Source organism: Leptonychotes weddellii, chromosome 12, assembly GCF_054177405.1.
Source record: "Leptonychotes weddellii isolate Sample4059 chromosome 12, ASM5417740v2, whole genome shotgun sequence".
In the NCBI taxonomy this organism is placed as follows: domain Eukaryota; kingdom Metazoa; phylum Chordata; class Mammalia; order Carnivora; family Phocidae; genus Leptonychotes; species Leptonychotes weddellii.
In genome coordinates this window covers 1,678,691-1,705,916 of record NC_138380.1, presented here as the reverse complement: position 1 = coordinate 1,705,916, position 27,226 = coordinate 1,678,691, and the positions used below count along the sequence as shown (strand labels likewise).

General features: G+C 36.8%; 1 protein-coding gene across 8 annotated transcripts in view; it reads right to left on the bottom strand.

The window, feature by feature from the left end:
* The window catches only part of LMBR1 (limb development membrane protein 1), a 155,910-nt gene that overhangs the window by 14,353 nt on the left and 114,331 nt on the right, over positions 1 to 27,226 (bottom strand). For 7 of the 8 annotated variants that reach the window (XM_081799750.1, XM_081799749.1, XM_081799751.1 and 4 more), the window contains 6 exons: positions 20,051 to 20,131; positions 14,803 to 14,879; positions 14,089 to 14,166; positions 11,798 to 11,871; positions 11,477 to 11,567; positions 10,143 to 10,209 (listed from right to left, as the gene is read on the bottom strand). In XM_081799750.1, coding sequence (XP_081655876.1) covers positions 10,143 to 10,209; positions 11,477 to 11,567; positions 11,798 to 11,871; positions 14,089 to 14,166; positions 14,803 to 14,879; positions 20,051 to 20,131 — 468 coding nt within the window. Of the gene's footprint in view, positions 1 to 10,138; positions 10,210 to 11,476; positions 11,568 to 11,797; positions 11,872 to 14,088; positions 14,167 to 14,802; positions 14,880 to 20,050; positions 20,132 to 27,226 lie in introns of those variants that run through there. The other variant, XM_081799756.1, reaches the window with a different exon arrangement.

The following is a 27,226-nucleotide window of genomic DNA, read 5'->3' as shown; positions in this document are numbered from 1 at the left end:
AGACAAGAAAAATAAATTAAAGCATCCATACTGGAAAGGAAGAAGTAAAACTATCTTTATTCACAGACATCATCATCAACAAAAATTCAGCAAAATCTACAAAACATACTATTATTAATAAGTGAGTTTAGCAAGGTTGCAGAATAAAAGACCAATATACACAAATCAACTGTGTCTCTGTGTACCAGCCATTAACTAATATAAGAAATTAAAATTTTAAAGAAATACCATTACAATAGCATCAAATGTGCAAGACCTAAACAAAAAATGCAAACTTTGCAGAGACAAATTAAAGAACTAAGTAAGTATACAGTGTTCAGGGACTGAAAGACTCAATATTGTAAAGATCTTAATCCTCTCCAATTCGTTCTACAGATTCAACACAATCCAAAACCCTCGCAGACATTTGTGTAGAAAATGACAAGCTAATTTAAAAAGCCACAGGGAATGCAAAGGACTTAGAATAACTAAAACCACTCTCAAAAAGAACAGACTTCACTGCCTGATCTCAAGTCTTACGATCAATCTACAGCAACCCAGACAGTGCAGTATTGATGTAAAGACAAACAGAGACATCAATGGAACAAAATAGAGTCCAGAAATAAACCCACACCCACACATACATGGACAACTGATTTTCCATGAAGTTTTCAAGGCCATTCAGTGGGAAAATGAATAGACTTTTCAAGCAGTGGTGCTAGAATAATTGGCTAGCTATATGCAAAAAAATGTATCTCAATTCATACCTCATACTATATACAGAAATTAACTCAAAACAGAGTTAGTATCTGAGTACAAAACCTAAAACCTAAAAGTATAAAACTTCTAGAAGAAAACACAGATAATCTAAGTGATTTGGGGCTAGAGAAAAATTCAGTATACTGATATAATACCAAAAGTACAATCCAAAAAGAAAACTTGGTAAATTTGACTTCATCAAAATTAAGGATGTCTGTCCTTTGAAAGGTATTGTTAAAAGAATAAAAAGACAAGCCACCAAATGGGAAAAATATTTGCAAATCACATATCTTGATAAGGAACTTTTATCCAGAATATGTAAACAGCACCCAAAACTCAGGAACGAGAAAATAACCCCAATTTTTAAGATGAGCCAAAGATGTGAATAGATACGTCACCAGAGATATACAGACAGCAAATGAGCCCTTGAGTCATCTGGGAAATGCAAGTAAGTCCACAAAGACCTACCACTACACACCTATTGGAATGCCAAACAGTAACTGATGGTCTATACCAGTGCTGGTGAGGATGGAGAGGAACCAGGATTCCCATACTGGTGCTGAGAATGCAAAATGGATAAGCACTTTGGAACAGTTTGGCAGTTTCTTAAAAAATGAAGCATACACAAGGCTCTCCATTTTCTAGCTATTACCCAAGAGAAATGAAAGCACATGCCCATACAGACACTTGGATGTGAATGTTCACAGCAACTTTACTTATAATAGCTAAAAGTTATCACCTCAAACGTCCTTCAGTGTGCGACAGGATAAACAAATTGTGGTCCACACATAAAATGAAACACCACTCAACAATAAAAAATGAACTACTTATACATGCAACAACCTGGGTGAATCTTAAAGTAAATATGCGGAGTGAAAAAAGCCAGACAAAAAACAGTACATTTTATATGATTTCATTTATATAAAATTCCAGGAAACATGAACTAATCTATAGTTATAAAAAGCAGGTCAGTGGCTGCCTGGGGATACAGGGTCGGGGTGTGATACAGTAGGAGAGGTGTGAGGGAGGAACTACATAGGGCCAAAAGGAAACATTTTGAGGTGACAGGTATGTTCACTATCTTGATCATGGTGATGGTTTCACAGGTGTACAAAGAAGTCAAAACTTGTAAAAAAAAAAAAAAAAACTTGCCAACTGTACACTTTAAATATGTACAGATTATGGTTTGTCAATTATACCTCAGTAAAGCTGTTAAAATACATTAGACTTCAGACTCTATACACCCCATAGCATGCAAAACTCGATTAGTTTATGGCTGTGGCGATTAGATTTAATTAGAAATTCTATATTTCTATATTTGCTCTTGTGTTGTAAGTTAAATTTTTATAGTATTTTTCAATCCCTATCATATTCCTAACACTATACGATAAGTACTGTAGGAGTTACAAAGTATGTAAGATATTCATTCCCTTCATGGAACTGTCTTCACATCCTAAGAAGTGAAGACTTTCAATAACATAGTTCATATTTTCACAGGTATTTCCAGCACAACTAAGTGTCTGTGCAGTTAAGTAAAAGGCGAAATTAAGAAGCATGAATTCCCACAGATGTACCGAAAGCTGTGTGCAGACTGACCACCCCTTTCCTCAAGGAACTCACAGTTTTATGGAGGGAAGAGAAAAGTGAGCCTTTAAAACACAACATGCTCAGGGAGGAGGAAGATGTGTGGAGAATGAGGAAGGGTGATGGGAGAGCACACGGGAGGGATGCCTGAAGGGCCGAGACTCAGGGAAAACCTTCTCTGTGGAGTAAGGGCTAAGCCCAGTCTTGAATGACACAGTAGGCGTGCCGGGGATCGGGTGGTGAACAAAATCACTCGTGTCAGGCGAAGTCACATGTTCAAAGGCATGCCAAGTAGAGCAGTTCCTTGTTCCCACCCAGTACGCCCGGAGAACACCGCTAGTATTAATCATGGTTCAAAGTGGGTGGGGCTCGGAGTGGCGAGAAACAAAACTGGACACACACGCAGGGGTTTAAAGGCCTCCTGCGCCACCTTAACAAGACAGAACCTTATTCTAATCGCAGAAGTCTCTGAAGCACAGAAAGCAGGGGAGCGACAGGATCATATTTCCATTGTAGGAGAAGGGGGTGGAATGCTAAACCAGCCATTAAATCCTGAGAAGACTGCATGGAGAGGAGGGAGGACAGGTGCTCCTGGTTAGGAGTCTATCTATACCATAAAGGCCCCTGCTGTCCGCTCCCCCTTCCTCTATCAAGTGCCTACATAGGGGAACAAACAGAGAACACTCAAAGGCTGACTCACGATCATTAAAAATAGGTAGACCTCAGGATTAATTAGATTACCACATCAAGGAAACAGAGGGCAGAGCAAATATTTACTGTCTACTATTCTACTGTGTAAGGGTCTTTAAAAAAATAATAGTTTATTAAGATGAAATTCACATATCATAAAATTAACGATTTTAAAGTAAACAATCCAGTGCACTGAGTACATTCACAATGTTGTGTAAATCTATCCAGTTCCAAAACACTTTCATCACCCCAAAGTGAAACCCCAGACCCATTAAGCAGTCCCCATCACCCCTCCTCCCAATCCCTGGCAACCACTAACCTACTTTCTCTCCCTGTCAAGTTCCCTACTCAGGACATTTCATATAAATGGAATATTACAACATGTGGCTTTTTGTGCCTGACTTATTTCACTTAGGATCATGTTTTCAAGGTTCATCCATGTTGGGGCGCCTGGGTGGCTCAGTTGGTTAAGTGACTGCCTTCGGCTCAGGCCATGATCCTGGAGTCCCGGGATCGAGTCCCACATCGGGCTCCCTGCTCAGCAGGGAGTCTGCTTCTCCCTCATCCTCCCCCATCTCATGCTCTCTCTCTCTGTCTCATTCTCTCTCTCAAATAAATAAAATCTTTAAAAAGAAAAAAAAGAAAAAAAAAGGTTCATCCATGTTGTATCAGTACACCACTCTTTTCTTTTATTTAATTGTGGTAAAACACACACAACACAGAATTTACCATCTGAACCTTTTTTTTTTTTTAAGATTTTATTTATTTATTTGACAGAGAAAGACACAGCGAGAGAGGGAACACAAACGGGGAGTGGGAGAGGGAGAAGCAGACTCCCGGCCGAGTAGGGAGCCCGATGTGGGACTCGATCCCGGGACTCCAGGATCATGACCTGAGTCGAAGGCAGTCGCTTAACCAACTGAGCCACCCAGGCACCCCCATCTGAACCATTTTTAAGTGTAAAGTACATTCACGCTATTGTACAACTAACCTCCAGAACTTTCATCTTGCAAAATTGAAACTGTACCCATTAAAGAACAACTCCCCATTTTCCTCTCCCCCCCAGATCCTGGCAACCACCATTCCCCCTTCTGTCGCTATGATTTAGATGACCGTAGGGACCTCATGTAAGGAGAAATCACACAGTATTCGTTTTTTTGTGACTGGCTTATTTCACTTAGACTTCATTCCTTTTTATGGCTGAATAATATTCCCCTGTATGTATTGGACCACAATTTGTTTATGCATTTATCTGTCAATGAACTCTTGAGTTGTTTCTACCTTATAATAATAAAGGTCTTTTAAAATAATAAAACTAACTTGGGTCAAACAAGCTTGAAACATGGAAATAAAGGCGATCAGGATGGAAGCAAGACACCCGATTTCTTAATTCACCTATTCCAAGACCAAAGTCCACACTCAACACGGGGCACCCACTGACACCACAAATATTTATTAACTAGATTCTGGAAGGGATAAAAAGATACATAAAATATGGTCTTGTCCTTTAAAGGATGTAAAGTTTCTTGAGAAAGCCAATAGATACAGGTAAGTATAACACAAGGCTGAATACAGAAGAATCTGAGAGCTTTGTGTATGACCAGCCTGTGACCTGGCCTTAGAGGATGAGGAGGAACTGGACAGGTAGACAGGTGAGGAGAGAGGTGATAGCAATGTGAACCAAAGCTCAGAGCGGGCAAGTGTGTTTGCAAATATCAAACCAATTTTAGTCACAACTGTTTACATGCTACAAATTCATTTTGTCCTAATATGAAGGCAACTTAATTGGTAGGCCAGATCAACGAGACTATGTGAATTTTAATAAACTAAAAGCCAGTGAATGGGAATGAAAATCACTGTCCAAGAAGCACCTAAGTGCTGATTTTCAAATAGGTAAACGTTTAAGCCCCCCCAAAATTGGACAGGAACTGTCTCCTCTCTTCCTGAAGAAAACATCCAGAGATGGAGCCTCCACAGTGTCCCTCAATAATACTTCCAGACTTGGAAAAGTAAATACTTCTTCAGTTCATTTGCTTTGGTTTCACTTCTTACTCTATTCTCCTCAAAGAAAAGAACACCTGTTTAGAATCTACTTCATTAACATTCCCTAACAATAAAGTATTAAAAATAAAATCATATACTCAGCTCTCTGCTTGGATGTTTATAGGAGTCTGATTCTTTTCACTTTTTTGTAAGGGAAATGGGAAGGAAGAAGCAAATGTGAGAAATGTTAACAGGATGAAACTGAGTATCACCATTAGGTGTCAGCATGAAGAAGTAGAGGCATCTAACATAACTCTCAGGTTTCTGTTTTGGCCTGTTAGATAGAAAGTGGCGAAGGACTGAAGGGATACAGAGGAGGGAAAGAGGGAGGGAAGAGAACGGGCAGCAAGAGGGAAGGAGGGAGGGAGGGACAGAGAGAGACACACACACAAGTGTGGGTCCTGCTGTAGAAACGACCAGTGTGGGATGGCACCCACAACGGAGCACAGAGTTGGGATTATCTGTTCTTCGCTCAGGGGTGTGTGCTGGGTTGGAGGTTTGGGTTTGGGGACAAGTGTACAGCTATGCTGAGGAGCAGTAAAACACAGTTACGGGATGGCCAGAGGAGAAGAAAGAAACAGGGGAATGGGGACCAGAAATAGAGAAAGAAGAGATACGGGAAGTGGGATTACAAACAGCAAATGCCATGGAGCAATTCAGACAAAAACAGAATCCACAAGATGGGACAATTAAGAGGTCACTGGTGACCTGAACAGAAAGAGATAATTTTTGGGGGTCTGAAATTCATTTTCAGATGACTGAGTTCCAGTAGAGGAAATGAGTTCAGCTCCTACTAGACAGCACACTGAGGTCAGGAGTCAACAGAAGGAACAAGAACGATGACCAGAGTCAGCACCCCGGTAACCCCAGGTGAGGATTTCACATTTCCTACAGAGGCACCAGGTATGTCTACAGATGCACAGAAGAGGATCTGAAGACCTGGATACTCTGAAGAGGGAACTGGGAGTAAAACTGGCGGTCACAAGGAATTGTAGCCTGATCTCTAATTTTAGTATTCTTTATAAGGAGAATTTATTCATGTCTATACTTATATAATTAAAATTAATTTTAAAATAAAATCTCCTACAAATAAGGAGATAATATATTCACCGGTCTCAGAACTGACTGTGCGCAGGAGTGCTATGAAGTATTCTCAGCCAGGCTAGAGGCCTTTTTTCTTAGTACAAAGTAGACCTTTATTATAGCTTACTGTCTGGTTTTTAATTTTAACATTTTAAGGATTACATCTTAAGCCTCCTTCTAGCTAAATTATCCTAACTAGAATTATTTTCATATAAAAATATTTTATTAACAAACTAAAATTTAAAATATTTGGATGTATGTCAACAGATGGCTATATTATTTAGGTAATGTAATGTGTGGCCAACATGACATTTTCTCAGACAGGACTATGTTCCCTGAAATAAGAGTGGCACCAGAAGAATATAACAAGTAGATACTGGGAATAAAGAGCATTTAAGGATTGAGCATTAGTTAGTCTCTTAACTTTTAGACATCTGACACACAATAACTTTCTCTTTATTATTAAAAATCATAACTAGATATACAAATTTATTGTTCAGATATAAGAACAATAGTAATCAACCAAAAATCAATTAGTGCCACTCTCTCTCTGCAATATAACTGAATATAAGTAAGTCATACAGAATTTGTCAAGAAGGCGTTTAAAATTATTTTTAATCAAAGTCATAGTTAGGAATACATATTATGATTTATACTTCTATTTTGCATTTGTCATTTCTAAGCATCATTCACTTTTGTTTTACACTGAGAATTGGAGAACTGGCCCAGGGTAAAGATTAATAGTATATTTATGAAACCCGAAATCAAGACCTCTCCAAGATGGACCAGTTTTTAAACAGGTTCCCTTCATCAAGGAACAAAAGAGTAATCCACTTTATCTCCTGCAAGATGAGGGACTAGATGGGACCCAGAGAAATACATGGAAGTACTAAAAAATAAATTCAAGGTGATTCAAAGGGGTAAATGTTCTTGTTTTAGTATCCTAAGTACATTTTCTTTTAAAACTCTGCATTTGGGCCTTTTATAATTTACAAGTTACAGAAAGAGCTTCAGGATAGCCGAATAACTATAAAAACAATTTTAAAAAAGAAATTAGTAACAGTATTGCAAAGCCTGTTGGTTACATTTGAGAAAAATTTTCCCTGTTAAAGGAGATTGCAAGTAACAATGTGAAAAAAGGTCCATCTCTCAGTAGTTTCTTGATTAAGCATAATAAAGAGCATGTCAGCAATCTTACAAATTCTGTTCTTACAGAATTCATTGCTGCTTTTAAAATATTTTATTGCAGAAAAGTTTGGGCATCTACAGAGAGTTCCTTAGGCTTGGTCCTGTTCTATTTTCACCTTGTTCGCCAGCCACCTCCTCTAGTCAGGGTCAAAGCAAACAGTAAACTGTTTACTGCACATACAGACATCAAGTCCCCCAAAATGTTGGATTCTTCAAAACTAAAGTCTAAATAGGCAGCAAAGCAATGTTTTGGAAATCATATGCACTGACATGGCATTACTTTTTTAAAGGGCTTTAAAGAGTTTGAGTAAGAAATGTTAAGCTCAGATTCTTTGTGTTTCCTATAGACAACAAAACCATCATTTACATTAATTATATTTAGCCAAAAATACATGGTCAAAATCGTCCTCACAACTTAATTCTTAGTTGTCAAGTGATACGCTTATAAAATCTACTCTGTGGCAATTTTTCAATTAGTACAAATTTTTCCATATTCAAATATAAGCAGCTGATCAAAGGACTTCTTTAATGAATGTGTCCTATCACACTAGGCACGGAAGTCTAAAGCTAGAGTTTAATGCTGCCTCCGTTGAACCAGTAACACCAGCTAGCAAATTAAAAAGCCAAAAACCATAAAATTCATATAACACTTTCATTTTTGAAGCAAAAATATCACCAAATTAATTATTTTATACAGGACTCAATGTATTTTCAATTTACAATTAAAGTAAAAACTATCACTGACAAATTGCTGAAATAAGAGAAAAGCTGCTCATATATAGGTAATGTTGGATTTTTCTTTGCTATTTCATTTCTCATTTCACTGTAAGTGATGGGGTGCTGCTCGTGGGATTCCCAGGGACAGATGAGAACATCCTAAGGGTCAGGCTTTCCTTGGGAGAGGCAAAGAGAAAGAGTGAAAACTTTCACAGCTTGGAATGTGGTTGTGAAACACATCCTCTATTCTAGGCTTATGAGCTTTTCAGCTGGTAAATCAAAACCCTGTTATACACCAGGATAACATTCATGACAATTCTCCACATTTTATCTTCTTAAAAATCAAAGGCTCAGTCCTAAAGGGTTAATAGAGGAATTACAAAGTAACTCTCTAGTTTGCATTTCTCATAATACTAAAATAAAGCTGCTTCTTTTAGTCCAGAAATTTGCTTTTTTAATACTGTGAAAAGCCTCCATGAATCTGTTTAACGTATTTACTTCTTTTCATCTATTCAGTGCCACTGGGCATAACCTGTAATGCAGTGCGTGTTGATATTTTGCAAAGCGCCACATGACTCACTGTACCCTAATGCGCTCCATTAATCCTGTTTGGACAGCTGGGTCCAGGCGTTTGTTAGCTGCATTCTAATTGTCCCATCTTTCTTTTTCTTCTTTTTAGTTATCTCTATGGCAAACTACTCAGGAATTTAATTTGTTGATCTTCAAAAAGCAAATTTTGTCATTAAGTTGTTTTCTTTGTATTAAAAGTATACCTACCATGCAATTTTCTTCCATAAAATCAGTATATATCACTATTAACAATTAATCTTAAATAACAGATCACAGTGAGTTTTATAAATGACTAAATGGTAGGGTGGCTATAATATCACAGAAATTATTGTTGGACTGTCATAAAACAAATGATATCACTTAGTTACAAATGAAGTTACTAAAGTGCATACTTTTGGCATTTTCAAGATTAGCACACCATAAGCAGATGTCAAAACAATAACAAGTCCTATAAAGCAAACACAAAAGAGGTAAGACCACTAAGTAAATAAGCTTTCTATTAGTCTGTGAAACAGTGGTCTCTTTACATTTATACTTAGATTTCACTTCTTACTAAAACATGAAATTCTCGGTAAGCATTGCGCAGATAACCATAAAGCCTCTATTTCCCTCTTGCAGCCTGCCTCCCTGCTGGCCAGGAGTCTTGAATCAACAACGGAGGCGACAGAAGAGGTAAACAAAAGCAACTCAAAGCAACTAGTAATTTTTGTTATGAGCAACTTGTGAAGGTTGAATGATGGGATTCTTCTAATCATTTGTGAACACTCTTAAGTGGAAACCTAGGTCCAGAAAACCAAACAGAAATGCCTAACGGAAACTTTTGTCTGAAATAATATTTAGCCAAGAAGTGAGATCACAGCCTGCAACATGCTTTATAAAAGGTAAGAAGGCCAAGTGAAGATTTGTTCAACTATTTCAATGACAACGTAGAAATGTATTAGTTTTAAAAGATGATCAACGTTCCTGTAAATTGAAAAATTAAGAAAACTATATAAATGACAGGCAAGAAAAAAATTCAACAACCAAAGGATGCCCTTGAAATCTGCACATGCTCGCAAAGACCTCACTGTTTTCAAGTCTATTTCATGGACATGAAGCAGCTTAAAGTTTTACACATTTTCAATTTTTTACACCACATGCTAAATTATAAGTTTTAAAACACATTTCATATAAGAAAAATTAGTTTAATACTTTCTAGACATTAAACATTTTTTTTAATATCACAGTTTTCTCACCAGAGAACTCAAAAGCTTAACTAGTCAGTGGAAAGAACTGTCCACTGTTTGGAGAAGGAACATTTTTAAGTATTTAAAAAAATAAATGGTCTTTATTTGATACAAGTACTTGTTTTGGTATGGTTCTCTACATAAACGAAGTATAGAAGTTATAAAATAATGTGAAAGGAAATACTGTATTTCAAAGGATGATCTTTTTGAAAAAGTGCAAAAACTAAAAGTTAAGGCAGAAGTTTAAGAAAGATATGTTAACAAGGTATGGATTTTAAATGGACATTTCTCCTGTAAACTTACCCAGTGTTCTTGACATCACAGGGAGTGCAGAGCTCAAGACCAAGATGGACACACAATTCCCAATGATCTGTGTGGGGATCACAAAGAATATTGGGCAGTCAGACAGCAGAATGACCAATGCAATCAATCTACTCACACTCTGGGAACTTACTGCGCATTTTACTTACCTTGTACTATTGTATTGTACTTTGCTAACTTCTTAATGATATTACTCAATATAGAATTTAAAGAGACTAAGAAACGTTTTCTACAAATATTTAAAGTTACATCTGTAAAGTTCTAGAAGGTATTTACAGTAGCTGGCACAAATATAAAGTTATAGAACACTTAAATTACACCTCAGACAATGCACTTTACATTATTGATTGAGGTTGCCAATTTTAAAAAGGTTTGCCTGTCAAGTAAAATAGAATGAATACATTTAATACTTCTGACTGTATTTTTAAAGCCAGACTACTGCTCAAGATATATATCTACTTCTAATAGGTTCAACTATTATAAGATTTAATACCAAAAAGCTAGAAATCTAAAACCCCTAAATTCTAATAATTCATTTCCAATGTGTCCTATGCTTATTCTTTCATATTAAATAAAAGGAGCTGAAAATACTGATTAATGCTGATGATCACTTAAACTAGATGCTAAGTATCTCAACAAGCATAGCATTCTATAGATAGGTAAATAAAGTACATAAAATAACTTTTCCCTTTTAATTTAAGATAGGCTGAAAATATATGATATATAATAAAAAGAAACCAGCAGCTCTTATTACTTATTCTTCATGGTCAGCCTGTGGGAATATTTTAAAACGATGCAGTCACTACATAAGGTAACAGTCTTTGTTATTCCAAAGCCAATGACACATTGTAGGAAGTCAAATTAGCCTCAGACTACAAAATGTTTCTGAATAGAACTCTTCCGTCTTGCTTTAATTATTCAAATTTGAAATACTTTGTCTCTACTACTTGTAGCAACTAAGTTCTTCAGATTTCAAACAAGCTCCCTGAAGTACAGTTTGCACAATCAAAGTTACTCATTAGCAATACGTTTTCTTTTAGAGGAGAAAGAGTCCTTTCAGTAGACTTCTGTAGCTGGTTAACAAGCTCTGCAGTTGTATGCATTTACAAGTGAATGGATGCCATCCAAATTAAACAGAGCAGCACATCCTTTTCCCACTCATTCAGCATTTTGAAAATCTTTCAGTTTGTGTTTATGCAATTTACAAACAAATACCTATCACCGCAAATGAACCATTCAGGGCGATTACAAAATAAAACAGCTCCTTTGCCTTGGAACGCAAAAGGGAAGCACAGCCACCTAAGACTTCACCTTACCTTTGTCATAGTTGTGTCATCCTTCTTGGGAATAAAATTTCCAAAAAATCGGAGGCTATAGAAACCGACAACAGAGGACACCATAAGATAGCTGTGAGAATCAAGGAAAAAACTCTCCAAAGAATGCAAGTTTCCTTAAGTTCTCAGTAGTCTCCAGAAACTCTTAAGGTCCAAAAGAAAAACAAAACAAAAAGCCACTTGGCGTGCTTGAGGAAGACTGATTTGTTTTTCCCTTCTAGGCAAGTACCTTAGTAAGTTACCACTGTTCCAGAAAACTAAACAGAAAATTTGTTAAACAATGTTTAGTTAAAGAAAGGATACAAAATCAAAATGATTTCAAGTGCAGCTCCCACAAAACCAAAAGCAGAAAGAGAAGCATTTCCTATTCCAGGACCCTGGGTGGGGGGAAAAATCGCTTTTCAGAATTCAGTGACACTATATATTTGCTTTCCCTAAAACTGTTTCATAAATACAGGAATTAGGAATGTTTAATACCCTAGAATAACATCTAGATTTTCTAAGGACAATAAAACATGACATTAGATTGCGTTCATCAACTAATGCAAGCACGTGTTAATAATTTTAACAAGCTCAAAACATCTCCGATTTATCTCAAATGTAATTTACTTATCAAAATGATATTATACGTATTGTTAAAAGTCCTGAATATTACTGGAAGAAATTCTTTTTAAAACAGTACCACAGGAATAGAATATAATTATTTAAATAAACCCTACAACAACATATAAAATTATACAATTAAAATATATCAAAGTAGGCTAAGCATAGAAAGAAAGTGAATGTGTATATCCTATTTCTACAGTTGAAAGTTTTGTTTCCGCAAATCTTCCTTGGGAATTCAGACGTTTTTAAAAGATACAACTTAATTAACACAGATTTTTTTTAAGGTAACACTACACATTTTTCCAAAACATTATACCTATTGTCAAAACCTATCTTTACCTAGAACTTAAAAGACAACAAGCAGAAAAACCAGTATTTATTAATGAGACCAAAGAGGCAAAAAAATAATTTCTTACTAAAGTAGGAAGAATATTTTCAAAGTTTACCAGTTAAAGGAAGTATTCAAATATGAACTACTGTTCTACTATCAGCTTTAATTGTATCAAACAAAAATACCAGGAAAATTAAGAATGTATAGTCAGGTTAGTAAAAAATAAACCAATAAATAATATCATACATACCATATATACATTCTAATTTTGGCATAAAGAAGTAAGAATGCTCATGGAAATTTCATATATATAAACAAGTCAAAGAACTATCAACTTTTTGTCAATCTTTTGACAAAGAAATGAATAATGCTAATAGAAAGCTTATTGGCTGGGTGAAAACATTTTGGAAATATTCCCTATCTCAAGAGAAATCCTCCAGGCAGAATTAAGATGATCTGATTTATTTACACAATCATGCATAGGCCCTACGAGGTATAAGTTCCTCTCTATGATACACTAAGGGGATGGTACAAAAATGTACTATGGGGGCTTGGGACTTACACAGTGTGCAATGTATAAAAGAGGGTTACAAAGTGAATAGAAGCCAACACAGTAGATAACTTCCTGCTCTATCAATGAATTTGGGTCTAACAAAAGATTAAGACTAGGTTGCAGATGAAGTACTGTTTAGTGTTATTGCTTGCTTGTGGAATGAGGCACCTGGAAAGCATGTTGGCTGGCTAGACAATGGGCAGTAACAGAAGGCACAAGGTCCAGCAAAAGTTAGAGGAGGGCAGGATCTAACTGGAGAATATGGCTGAAAAAAAATTAGCTTTGAAAGAACAGGGTATCTCCATCTTGGACTGAAGGGAAGAAATTTAGGTTGATGTTGGCTTGTTTCTATGAGAGGAAAGGTATACATCCTCTGGTTCAGAGAGAGAAGCGGCACTAAAAGTCTGGAAGAGTTTTGAAGTCCTTTCTATGGGGAATAAGAATGCTACTGACTTAGAAAAATGTAAGAAAATGTTAGGATGTAAATGCTACTTTAAGCAATCAAAAGTTTACAGAGACTCCTAGAACTATGCCAAAAATGAATCTTTAGTGATAACTACCTTCTATATGGAGAATATATTTAAATAGGCTAAAAGATAGAATTTAATAGAATCAACTTTAAACAAGAGAGAAAACAAATTCATGAAAAGATGTACATCTGACTCTCCTCCAGTAACTAAACATTTGACTCAGTTTCATAAAATGTGTGACTCTTCTGAAACATAAGTCTACCAACCACAGATCAGGATCTTTTGCAAACACTATGAATCCATCTAATAAACTCTTTCCACATCACTATTTCACAGAGTATACATTTTCTTAAAGAATTACAAATATGAACTTTAGTAAAACTAAAATAAACTGTGATACAAAATCTAAAAGGAAACTCTGATATTTGGTAAAAGGGCTGGCCAACCAAAAGTAAGAAATTAGAAACAAAAGTCATAGTTCACAAACACTGTTTACAAAGGCTCTTTACATAAAGAAATTCATACAACCTGAAACAAAGGTGCAGAAAGGTGATGTTTTAAATTACTTATTTGAAACACTCTGGGTATATATACAGAACACTTTTGCAAAAGAAAGACATTTAAAGCACTTTACCCTTGTTCCCTTTGGCATGGCTGTTTCATCAACCAACAGGCAAAGAATATTACAAGCCACCAAGAGGACCGAGATGGACTACAACACAAAAAATGATTATCAGTTCTGAATTTCACAGATATTTTGTGAGTACACATGTATTAAAATCTAAGTTATCAACCAAATATACGCTACAGAACAGAGGAGAAGACCAAAATTCTACACACAAACAAACCGAAAGTAATCAAACTATCTGCAAAAACTCCAGAATAAACTCTAAAAGCTTCTGCAAATTATTACAATTTCAAAGCTTGTGACTAAAACTAATAATATAGATCCAGTTACTGACTGATTCCCAATTGGAAACCCACAACTCCACAGATTTAAAAAATGGTTAAAATGTTATTAGAACTAATTTAATAATATTATTTTCACATCCCATCATAGTCTGAAGCAAGATATCTGCAATACCTTGCTCTTAATTCTAAATGGCACAAAATAATAAATGTCCGCTTTCATGAGGAAATAGTTAATCTTAAGAACTTTTTAAAAATTGCCATTAATTTCCATTTTTGCTCTATTGAGTTTTTCCAAATAAAAGTATAGATGGATTTTAATCCTGTTGATAGAAAACCAGTTTACTTGAAACCATTTAGCTGAGGGAGTTGCCATACTGAAATATCAAAGTAAATAAAAAATAATTTGCTTTATTTAACTAGGCAAATAAATTCTTACTGTCTCAATAAGAAGGAGAACCATAACAGCAGGATACACCAAATTTCTTTCCCATGCTGAAGCTTTTTTTCGCCTCTCTATTAGGAAAAAAAACAAAATACAACAAAAGATTTCCAAAAATTCTCTCCAGACCCATATTTTCATTCCTTACTGCTATAATCAGTATGTATTATTTTTATATAATTTCTTTTTCACAAACATAAATTATTTTTAATTTTCCTCCAAAAACTATAAAAATCAGAGTTTAAAAATCACTTTGCTACATTAAATAGCTCAATCCTATGATGCTTACATTTTAGCTCTGTAAAGACATTTCAGTTGCTAACAAAATGTACTGTTAATACATGGTTTACTATGAAAATATAGAAATATTTGTATTTGATGTAGATTTACACATTGATATAGATTTGAGTGAATGAAGTTAATTAACATGAGTAAAAATCCCCTTTAATCCAAAGATAAATACCTCCAGTTTTCTAAAGGTGGAAGCAAACTTCTGGCTACAGTGATCTACCTGATTATCACACCAATCCTCATGCTATGAACAACTGGTAAAAACAAATCAAACTTAACTAAGAAAAAAAAATACATGAAGGAATCACAGAGCTACCGCAACAAAACTATGAGGTCAATACTCTGTGAAATGGATTGATGTGAGCCCTCACATTTGCACTATCTTTCCCTCAGAGTCTTCCAACAAAAAAATGACATGGCCCCACGAAGCTGAGAAATCAAGCAAATATCAGTGGGTGAAAGAAAATGATGCTAAAGCAATGCTTTCAGCAAACTCAACAGCATCAGGAAAACAAAAACTGGAGCGTGGGGCTACCAAGGCAGCCAAAATTTGAGAGGCTATGATCACAGAGAAAAGGAAAGAAAAAAGAAGGGAGCCTAACATTCAGCCTCTTGCCCTGCAAGGCACCAGTGGCCAGCAGGCTGAGAAAGTGACTAGAAGGTACAGCAAAGAGAAGGAGCAAAGCTTCTGTCAGGCTCACATTTCTTGAGATAAAAACTAAAGTTCAGGGTACATAAAGAAGATGGTATCATAGTCAACAACAAAACACCCAGGCTTTCACTTAGGAAAGCTATACACTAGGAGCAAGGCCAAACTGCAAAGCCACCGACTCTCAAGAAGACCAAAACCCACTCTGGAACTATCACCAGCCCAGACAGATGAAAGGATTTGTCCCTACTCTAACTGTCTACCAGAAGAAAAAGTAAATCCTCTCAAGAAGAAAACATTATCCAGAGTTTTTATTTTGTATAAGAAATGCCTGACACTCAATCAAATGTTCCCTGGAGATAGGACAAAGAAAAAAGATAATAGAAACAGACTCAGTTTATCCAGATATTGAACTTATCAGAAAGAGGTCTTAAAATAACTGATTAATATGTTCAATAAGGTAAGTGACAAGATGGCAAATGTCATAATTTGAATCTAGAAAATACCTGAATGAAAACTGTAGAACTGAAAAATACTGTAACTAAAATTAAGACTTCAAGAGATAATTTAGCAATAGTTATGACACAGCTGAAAAGACACTGAAATGGAAAACACATCAATAGAAAATATCACAGATCAAAGAACGTGATAAAGGAGGGGAAACTCAGAAAACAATACAGGAGTGAAAAGGTCTAGCACATGTGCAGCTAAGGTCAAAGGAACTAAAAAGAAAAGGAGCAGAAGCAGCATTTGATGAGACGATGGCCAGCAAGTCCCCAAATGGATAAAAGACATTAGGCCACACACTGACGAAGCGCCACAGATCTCAGAAGAATAAACACAAAGAAAACCAAACCTGAGCACATCATGGTAGAACTACTAAACAAAGACAAAAAGAAAATCTTAAAAGCTTTCAAAAGGGCAACAATACAACTTTTAACCAGAAACCAGAAGACACTAAAAAGACATTTTTTCAATGTTGAAAACTACCAGATAAGAATTCTTAATTCTGTAAAAATGCCCTACCAATGAGAAGGCAAGTAAAAATGTTTTCAGGTAACAAAAACTAGAGAATTCGTTGCCAACAAACAAGCACTAATGAAATGCTAGCAGATGTTTTTCAAGCAGAAGCTAAATGAACACTGGAAACACAAATCAGGGACATATAAATTAAAACACCAGTGAAAACCACTTCACAACCACTAAACTGGTAAAAATGTAGAGTCCAACACTGTCAATTGTTGACAAAGATGCTGAGCAACAGGAAGTCTTACTCATGCCTAAAACAAATGCAAAATAATACAACTACCTGGGAAAACAATTTGGCATTATTTTAGAAAGCTGTATATTCACATACTCAATGATCCTATAATTCCACTTCCAGGTATGTACCCTGAAAAAACGTGTACCAAGAGGTATGGAGAACAATGTTTATACCAATATTATTCATAATAACAAAAGAGAAACACATCAAATATCCACCAACAGCAGAATGAATAAAGTAACTTGAGACAATATGATGTTGTTTACAAAAATGAAAATGAAAGCAACCTACAGAATTGGAGAACGCATTTGCAAATGATATATCCACTAAAGGGTTAATATCCAAAATATATGAAGAACTTATACAACCCAGCACCAAATTAAAAAATGAAAAGACTTGAATAGACATTTTTCCAAAGAAGACATCCAGATGTCCAACAAACACAGGAAAAGATGCTCAACATCACTCATCATCAGGGAAATGCAAATAAAAACCACAATAAGATATCACCTTACACCTGTCAGAATAACTAAAATCAGTAACACAAGAAATAACAAGTGTTAGCAAAGATGTAGAGAAAAAGGAACCCTCATACACTGTTGGTGGGAATACAAACCGGTGCAGCCACCATGGAAAACAATATGGAGGTTCCTCAAAAAATTAAAAAGAGAATTACCAAACAATCCAGTAATTCCAAAACTGGGTACCCAAAGAAAACAAAAACACTAATTCAAAAAGACATATGCACCCCAATGTTTATTGCAGCATTAATTTACAATAGCCAAGACATGGAAATAACCCAAGTGTTCATCCACAGATGAATGGATAAAGATGTGATTTGTATACATTTACACACACACACACACACACACACACACACACACACAGGAATATTACTCAGCCACGAAAAAGAATGGAATCCTGCCATCTGCAACAACATGGATAGAGCTAGAGTGTACTATTCTAAGTGAAGTAAGTTAGTCAGACAAAGACAAATACCATATGATTTCACTCACATGTGGGATTTAAGAAACAAAACAAGTAAAAAAAGACAAACAAAAAAACCACTCTTAAATACAGAGAACAAACTGATGACTGGCAGAGGAAGTGGGTGGAGGATGGGTAAAATACCATGATGAGCACTGAGTAATATATGGAATTGCTAAATCACTATATAACTATCACTATATAACACTGCATGGTAATTATACTTCAATACAAAAAGAAAAATGAAAATGAATAAATTTTCAACAATAAAACACTGGACTTCATTTCTGAAAACAGAGTAATAATAGGGACCAATTTTCCATCCAGGCTGAAACAATTAGGAAACAAAAAATACATGCATATGAAACACTGTCAAGACTAAAGATCTCTGAGAGATGGGAAGCAAACAAGGCAAGCCCTGGGTTTGCTCCTGCTTACTGTCTTGCGACAGTTTGCTGACCACAGTAGAGGGCACAGGAACCCAAGCAAAGCCCAACTCATTCCTTGAGTTGAGGACATAAAATGGGAGTGTGGAGAGACCAAGTTAGCTGGACTATACAGAGCAAAGTACCACAGACAAAAGTCCTCAGAGAAAGAACTCCACGGATCTTCAAAGGGTCATCCTTGAGTCTTCAGTAGGGTAAAGATCAGCTCAGGTACATGAACAAACAACCCACCCCTGAAGAAAGAACCACCCATGGAGCAGGAGTATCCAACCATTATAAGGGGCCAAGAATAGGGCCTACTCCCACAAGGTAAGAATGAGACCTCATAAATGACAAGCATTGTTGCCTTAGTGTGGGAACAACTGGCCCTAGAGGACATGCTGCTCTAGCCCTGCCTGACAAGCCTTCAGAGCAAAACCCAAGAATATCAAACTGCTTCCAAGTAACTTAACTGCAACCCAGAACAAAGTTCCACACTTACAGGAATACAAAAATATCAGCACCCAGCAGTAAGATTCTCAGTGTCCACTATCCAATCAAAAATTGCTAGGCACGCATAAAAGCACAAAAATATACCCAATGATGAGGAGGAAAGTCAATCAATCAAAATCTATCAAGAACTAACACAGAAGTTATAAAAACATTGTGTTATTATAATATATTCCATATTTTTAAAAAGTGGAGGACACAGACTAAACAGGTCTAAACAGAACTTATAAATATAAAAACTGCAGTGTCTGAGGATGCCTGGGTTACGTCGGTTGAGCATCAGACTCAATCTCAGCTCAGGTCTTGATCTCAAGGTCGTGGGTTCAGGCCCTGCGCTGGGCTCCACACTGGGCGTGGAGCCTATTTAAAAACAATAATAAAAAAAACTGCAGTGTTTGAGAAGAATACAATAGATGGGATTAAATGCAGATTAGATACTCAAAAGAAAAAAGTAGTGAACATGAAGATATAGTAAGAGGAACTATGCAAAATGAAACACACAGAGAAAAACATCTGAAAAATAAAGGAATATCCGTGAGTTTGGGGGACAACTTCCAGTGGGCCAGTGTACATGTAACTGGAGTCCCTGAAAGGGTAGCACAGAGAGGAAAAGAAAAAAACATTTGGAAAAACAATGGCCAAAAATGTTCCAAATTAGACGAAAACTATAAATTCCCAGATCCAAGAGACTCAATGAAGCCAATGAATAAGAAACATAAAGAAAACTACTCTAAAGCACATCTGAATCAAACTGTTCAAAGTCAGTGACAAAGAGGACATCTTAAAAGCAGAGACAGAAAAAAGACAATTCAAAGGATGAGGAGGACAGATTACTCGTCAGAAATAATGCAAGTGAAGAGACAACTGAGTGACATCTCTGAACATCAGCATCTGAAAAGTCCTTTTATGCACGTACAAAACAAAACAAAAATGGGAGTACATACATGTTTATCTTCTCTCCAAACTAAAAAACAGTCTGTACCTATAACTTTGGACAGACTGGAAGCTTGTAACATACCCTAAAGATTTCATAACTTTTTTTAATATTTCAGACTACAGGCAAGTCTTTGGAAAGAATCCAAGACCAGTACATGAGTCAGGAACAAAAATGTACAGTACCTAATTTTGTCTTAAGAGTCTTCACATTTTCAAGTTCTTGTTCCAACTCCATTATATTGTATTCCACTGATGAAGACAGTCCTGTCAAAAGCAAAAATAGTTTAGAAGTATCACAACAGAACCTTATTAACAGCATAGAATGGGTAGCCCTCACTTTAATTAAAATATAAGATAACACACTACAAATCCTGATCACGGAGAATAAAAACAAATGCTGCTGTGATTCACAGGAAAACATACCTATCGATTTCTTCACCACTTAAGACTTCCAGGTTGTTGCTGATTAAATACTACATGTTTCCTAGAAAATGCCTTACTCTGATAATATTTTTACTTGATCTGTTGTTAATTTTTCATTAATGACAAAAGTATCATATGATTATAGAAAGTGAAAGAAATTCACAATCTCCTTCTCTATCCCACCCCCCTAAAGTGACAATTGGTAACAGCCTGGTTGATGCTTCCACACCTTTCTTCATGCTCATGTGAATATTCATAGATACATATATACCACACACATGGTTTCTATTATATATTTTATAGAAATGGGTTAAATCAGACATGTTATTTTACCACTTGCTTTCCTAGTCAATGATACATCCATGTCTACAGTTAGTGCCAACTCCCTTAACAACTGAGTAACATTCCGTAGTATGGATGCATTTCAATTTCATTCAGAATTATTCCACTTATGACTAGTCAGGTTTTCCTGTTTTTGGCAACTCCACACAATGTTGTAACAAAAATTTCTATATGCATATCCAGTACATTCTAATTCTATTGTTTCTATAGGACAGATTCCCAAAATTTCAATTGCTGAGTCAAAGGATATAAGCATTTACAGTTAAGAGATATTTAAAGGTTACTTCCTTCTAAATATTGAATTTATTGTAATGATTTAAATATTGTAATAATTTTTTTTTTTAAATAAAATATTTTTTTAAAAAAATAAGGGCACCTGGGTGGCTCAGTCAGTTAAGTATTGGACTCTTGATTTTGGCTCAGGTCATGATCTCAGAATCATGAGACTGAGCCCCATGACAAGCTTTGCACTGGGTGTGGAGCCTACTTAAGACTCTCTCTCTCACTCTCCCTTTGCCCTTATTTCCATGCTTGCATGCACACGTGCACACACATACACACACACTCTCTCTCAAAAAAAGGAAAAAAATTATTATAATAATTTACATTTCCATATAGCTTTTGAAAGTACCTATTTTCTTCCTATATTTTCCCTAGCACTGGATGTTGTAATTCTTGAATTTTGGCCAGTATGATGGATTTCTTATTGTTACTTTAACATGCATTCCCCTAAATGTGGTTGAGCATCTTTTCAGAGGTTTATTTATCACATGGACTTTCCCTATTCACATTTTCTACTTATTTCTATAATGATGTGTATATCTCCATATTCTATTTTATCCGTTAAATTCTGAAATAGATAAATTAAAATCCCCCACTACAAATGTACTTTTTTTATTGATTACATCTTCTCAGTTTTTAAGAGTTTTTTCATTATATATTTGTATTTGTCTAAGATTTTCGGGTTCGTATAAGACTGTTACACCTACCTTATGAATCACACCTTTTATCTTTAGATAATGACCCACTTTGTCTTTAATGTTTCTCTGCTTAAATTCTGTTTTGTGGACCTTAAGTTCTACTTTCTTTTTGTTTTTACCTGCCTTACTTACTTACTGATTTATTACAAACTTACATATAAGAGACAAATAAAGATTAAAATTAAAGGGGTGTGTGTGTGTGTGTGTGTATCAGCTGAATCTTATTTGAGGTTTAATCTTATCAGATACAGTTCGTTATAAGCAACTGAAATTGACTGACTGGTTAAAACTGAAAAGGAATTCATGAGACAGAGGGAACCAGCAGGAAAACTTCTAGTTTTCCTGGAAAGAAGAGGAACCAGGCAGCTGGGGGCTCCAGGTGGCAGGAGCAGATGGACTGTCTCCTCATATTATTATACCTGGGATGGATCAGTCCCAACTATTTTCAGTCTTTATGTTGCTATGATCAAGAATAAAATTTTTAGACTTTATGTTGCTAAGATCAAGAATAAGTTTCCAGTGTCCTAAGGGCCTAGCTCAGAGTCACATGTTAATTCCCTGAGTAGGGGAGGCAGAGAACTTTGACAAGCCGTTCCACAGATGTGATCAAATAGGAGAAACAACAAAGCCCAATCAGATGCTTTCCTAGAATAAAGGGCAATAGGTGCTTATAGCAAAATGGTTGAATAACCCAATCTGACAGCCTCTGTTCTTTAACAGTGGAATTCAGCCCATTTACATTTAGTAAAATAAAGTATTTGCATTCAATATAATTTTTTATAACAGCTGATAAACTTGATTTTATATCTTCCATACTACTTAACTTTTGAAGTGGTTTTTTTTTTAATTTCATCTTTCTCAAAATGAAACGTGCACACAATTCCAAGTCCCACATACTTGCACAAGGCATATGCATACATGCTGCGTTCCTCCTAGTTCCACCTACCCAAAGACGGCCACTTCGAGTTGTTTAGTTGATTCTTTCAGTATTTGTCTTCCTAGCACTAAACAAACAGCTTCCTTTGCTGGGTCTTGATTTTCCAGCTCTATGGCCTTTTTCCGCTTACTTACTATGGCCTTCCTACCAAACCACACACCTTGTCATTCCCCCCTCTCCCAATGTGGACTATTGGACATTTTGGTTACATTAATATTCAATGTCTGCATCATTACAAAAGAAATGCCATCCATTACTTACCCACATAATAAACTATGATTAGCTTTCCTTTCTTCTATATAGTATTCTTCCCACCCCTAGAAGTAGTCATTTTCCCCATTTGCTTAGTCTTCTATGTACTTATCACTGTCTCAAAGCCACCCTCTCCTCCCAAATGTCTTTTCCTCTTGGTGTTTAAACTCCTGTTATCCCATTCATCACATTATCTGGGAGCAACTTCTCCTGGAGTCGTGAGACCTGCCCTGGCCTGGACAGGCTGCTCTCTAGGCCTGCTGCACACTGGCATCCCGGGCCCTGTTCTCTCCTCTCCTATGGCACATCTCTTATTTCCAACTTAGCCTTTCTCACTGCTTCACTCCTTTATTTAGGTGGCACATGGCCTCTCCAGCAGCTTGCAAAGAAAAGGTGAATGGGAGGTAGTATTTTTGAGACTACGTAAGTCTGGATATTTTACCTTTGCTCTCATAGTTTGGTTAAATAAGGAAATCTAGGTGAAAACTATCCTTCAGAATTATTAAGTCATGGGGCGCCTGGGTGGCTCAGTCGTTAAGCGTCTGCCTTCGGCTCAGGTCGTGATCCCAGGGTCCTGAGATCGAGCCCCGCATCGGGCTCCCTGCTCTGCTGGGAAGCCTGCTTCTCCCTCTCCTACTCCCCCTGCTTGCATTCCCTCTCTCGCTGTGTCTCTCTCTGTCAAATAAATAAATAAAATCTTTAAAAAAATTTATTAAAAAAAAAAAATGATTAAGTCATTGTTCCATTGTCTTCCAGCTTCTAATGCTGCTTCTGAGAAGTCTAAAGTTCTTCTCCTTGTCCCCTTGCGTGTGAACTGCTTACCATCCTGTGAAATGTGTGGGATCTTTGTTCCCAGTGTTCTTGCAGTGAGTCCCTTTCCATGTACTATGCGGGGCACTAGTGAGCCCTTCCAATCTCCAAATTCACATCCTTCGGATCTGGGAAATCTCTCCTCTCTCCAACTGGAATTCCTATTATTTGGATGTTAGATATCCTGAACTGGTTTTCTAATATTCTAAACTCTTCTCCTATTTTGGCATTTTGACCTATTTTCTAAAAAATTCTCTATCTTCCAGTCTTTTAGATAAGTCATTATTTCTAATTATCAAGAATCACTTTCTGTTCACTTTCTGTTAATAAATAAAAGGGTTGTTCTCCAGAGAGTGAAACAGAGGCTGTGGCCTGGTGAAGTAGAGGATGGGGTGAGTGCTCACAGGCTCCCATCTCTCTTCACTTGGACAGCCAAGGAGATGAGAAGAGTCTTATCTGGGGAGTCTGTCTAGCCCAGGAGGAAAGCCCCACAGAAGCCAGCAGTAGGGTGTCCTCCATGAAAGACCTGGCTGGATTACCCAGTAAGAAGTTGTCAGCCGCCACCTACACACTCTTGGGCTTCACATTAGCATGTTTAGTGCTTTGTTCTTTTTTTTTCTCCCCCAAGGATTTTATTTATTTGGGAGAGACTGAGAGCGTATGCGAGTGGGGGGAGGAGCAGAGGGACAAACAGACTTCACGCTGAGTGTGGAATCCTATGTGGGGCTTGATGTCACAACCCTGAGATCATGACCTGAAATGAAACCAAGAGTTGGAAGCCCTAATCAACTGACGTCCCAGTGCTTTATTCTTAAATATGAGCAGACAAGGTTCATCAGACTTCTGAGCCACATGAAAGGAGAGGCCAAAACAAATAAGACCACTGAGGGAGACAATATACACTAGAGAAAAATATTTAAAAATAAACCTGTTTTTAATATCCTGAGAGAGACCAAGATTACAGTCATGATAATCTTGGATTTCATGGACTTCATAAAAATGGAGGATTTCATAAAAATGGAGTATGTAGTGAACAGAAAGTGATTCTTGATAATTAGAAATAATGACTTATCTAAAAGACTGGAAGATCGAGAACTTTTTTTTTTTTTAAAGATTTTATTTATTTATTTGAGAGAGAGAATGAGAGACAGAGAGCACAAGAGGGAAGAGGGTCAGAGGGAGAAGCAGACCCCTTGCTGAGCAGGGAGCCCGATGTGGGACTCGATCCCGGGACTCCAGGATCATGACCTGAGCCGAAGGCAGTCGCTTAACCAACTGAGCCACCCAGGCGCCCCGATAGAGAACTTTTTTAGAAGATAGGTCAAAATGACAGAAATAGGAGAAGAGTTTAGAATATTAGAAAACCAGTTCAGGATATCTAACATCCAAATAATAGGAATTCCAGTTGGAGAGAGGAGAGATTTCCCAGATCCGAAGGATGTGAATTTGGAGATTGGAAGGGCTCACTAGTGCCCTGCATAGAACATGGAAAGGGACTCACTGCAAGAAGACTGGTGGCTCTTTCTCCTTTCATGTAATTTCATAATTTCTGTTTATTTTGCTCTTTATTTCTTCTTTTCCCAGCTAGTAGAATTTCTGTTTATTCTTTTTCCCTATGTTAATTTGGCACTTCAGTGGTTACTTTCTCACTGTTAACAATAGACTTGTACTGTTTTTTAATGTAACATAGTTATAACCCTAGTGATGCCTTACTGAATAACTTTCCTGCACCAAGGTGAAGCTGTCATGATACTTTTATCTGTTCTTTCATTGCTTCCCACCCACTCCTCCAAAATCCTGGATTTTGCTGAGATTGCTTTAAAAATATTTAGTATAGGCACGCCTGGGTGGTTCAGTCGTTAAGCGTCTGCCTTCAGCTCAGGTCATGATCCCAGGGTCCTGGGATCAGGCTCCTTGCTCGGCAGGAAGCCTGCTTCTCCCTCTCCCACTCCCCCTGCTTGTGTTCCCTCTCTCGTTGTGTCTCTGTCAAATAAATAAATAAAATCTTTAAAAAAAAAAAAATATTTAGTATACCGGGGCACCTGAGTGGCTCAGTTGGTTAAGCGTCCAACTCTTGATTTCGGCTCAGGTCATGATCTAGGATCGTGAGATCAATCCCCGAGACAGGCTCCACGCTGAGCATGGAGCCTGCTTAAGACTCTTCCTTCCCTCTGCCCCTCCCCTAACCCCCTCAAATTAATTAATTAATTAATTAAATATTTAGTATAAGATTATTACTAAATTTTTCTTTCAATATAAAAGTTGCCATATCCTTAATGCCTAGAATAGATCTAGCACAAATTAGATACTCAATATACAGATACGAAATAAAGGAATAAATGAATGTCTTTTTTGGCCCTAATATACATACGACCTATTTATAAATATATGAGTTTTTCATTGCAATCTTTCCCCCCCACATCCTTAAAACTAATGATATTATTCAATAATCCTTAGCAGGTTACAAATGGGAAGTTTAATGTTGATTTCTCTCTCCTTTATAAGTGATTTTTCTATGTGAAAGCTTGTAAGGTGTTTTATTATCACTATTCTTGGAATTCAACAATGTTACACAATAAATCTAGATCTTTTAAATGTCCTGTTTAATAATCTTGTCTAGGACTCTGTGGTCTTTTAATCTGCACTAAAATCTTTCTTCAGCTCATTGACATTTTCTTCTGTTATCTATTTACTTATTTTTTTCTACTTGTTCTTTTTCCTCCTTCTAGATGCTTACTATTTAGATTAAGCAGCTTAGCTCTACAGTCTGTGTCTGCCATTTCACTGGTGTTTCCTTCTCTTTGTACTTTTGGTTTGTGACATGAAATAGTTCTCCCATTTGATTCTACCAGATAATTAATTCAGTTTTCAGAAAGACTACATTCATTCCCTATTGCTGCTGTAACAAAGTACCATAAACTTAGTGGCTTAGACACTAATTTATTATCTTACAGTTCTAGAGGTCAGAAGTCTGAAATCTGGGCATCAGCAGGACTGTGTTCCTTCTGGAGATTCTAGGAGAGAATCTGTTTCCTTGTCTTTTCCAGCTTCTAGAGGCACCTGCACTCCCTGGCTCATGGTTCCCTCTTCAGGTCACTCGATACCTTTACTTCCACTGTCACATCTCCTTCTCTAACCCTCACTTGTAACAATGCTGTGAAGGCACTGGGCCCACCAGATCATCTGGGATAATCTTGAGACCCTTCACCTAATTACCTTACAAAGTCCCTTTTGCCATGTAGGGGGCACGTTTACAGGATCAGCGTGGTTAGGACTTGGCTACTTTTGCACAGTCACTATTCTGCCTACCATAAGGACTATTTCATCTTTTGTCTACTGAAGTTTTAATTTTTTTTCACATTCCGGGTGATCTTTTTTCTTCTCTAATTATATCTCCTTAAAAGTCTGTATTACTGGGGCGCCGGGGTGGCTCAGTCATTAAGCGTCTGCCTTCGGCTCAGGTCATGATCCCAGGGTCCTGGGATCGAGCCCCACATCCGGCTCCCTGCTCCGTGGGAAGCCTGCTTCTCCCTCTCCCACCCCCCCCTGCTTGTGTTCCCTCTCTCACTGTGTCTCTCTCTGTCAAATAAATAAATAAAATTTAAAAAAAAAAAA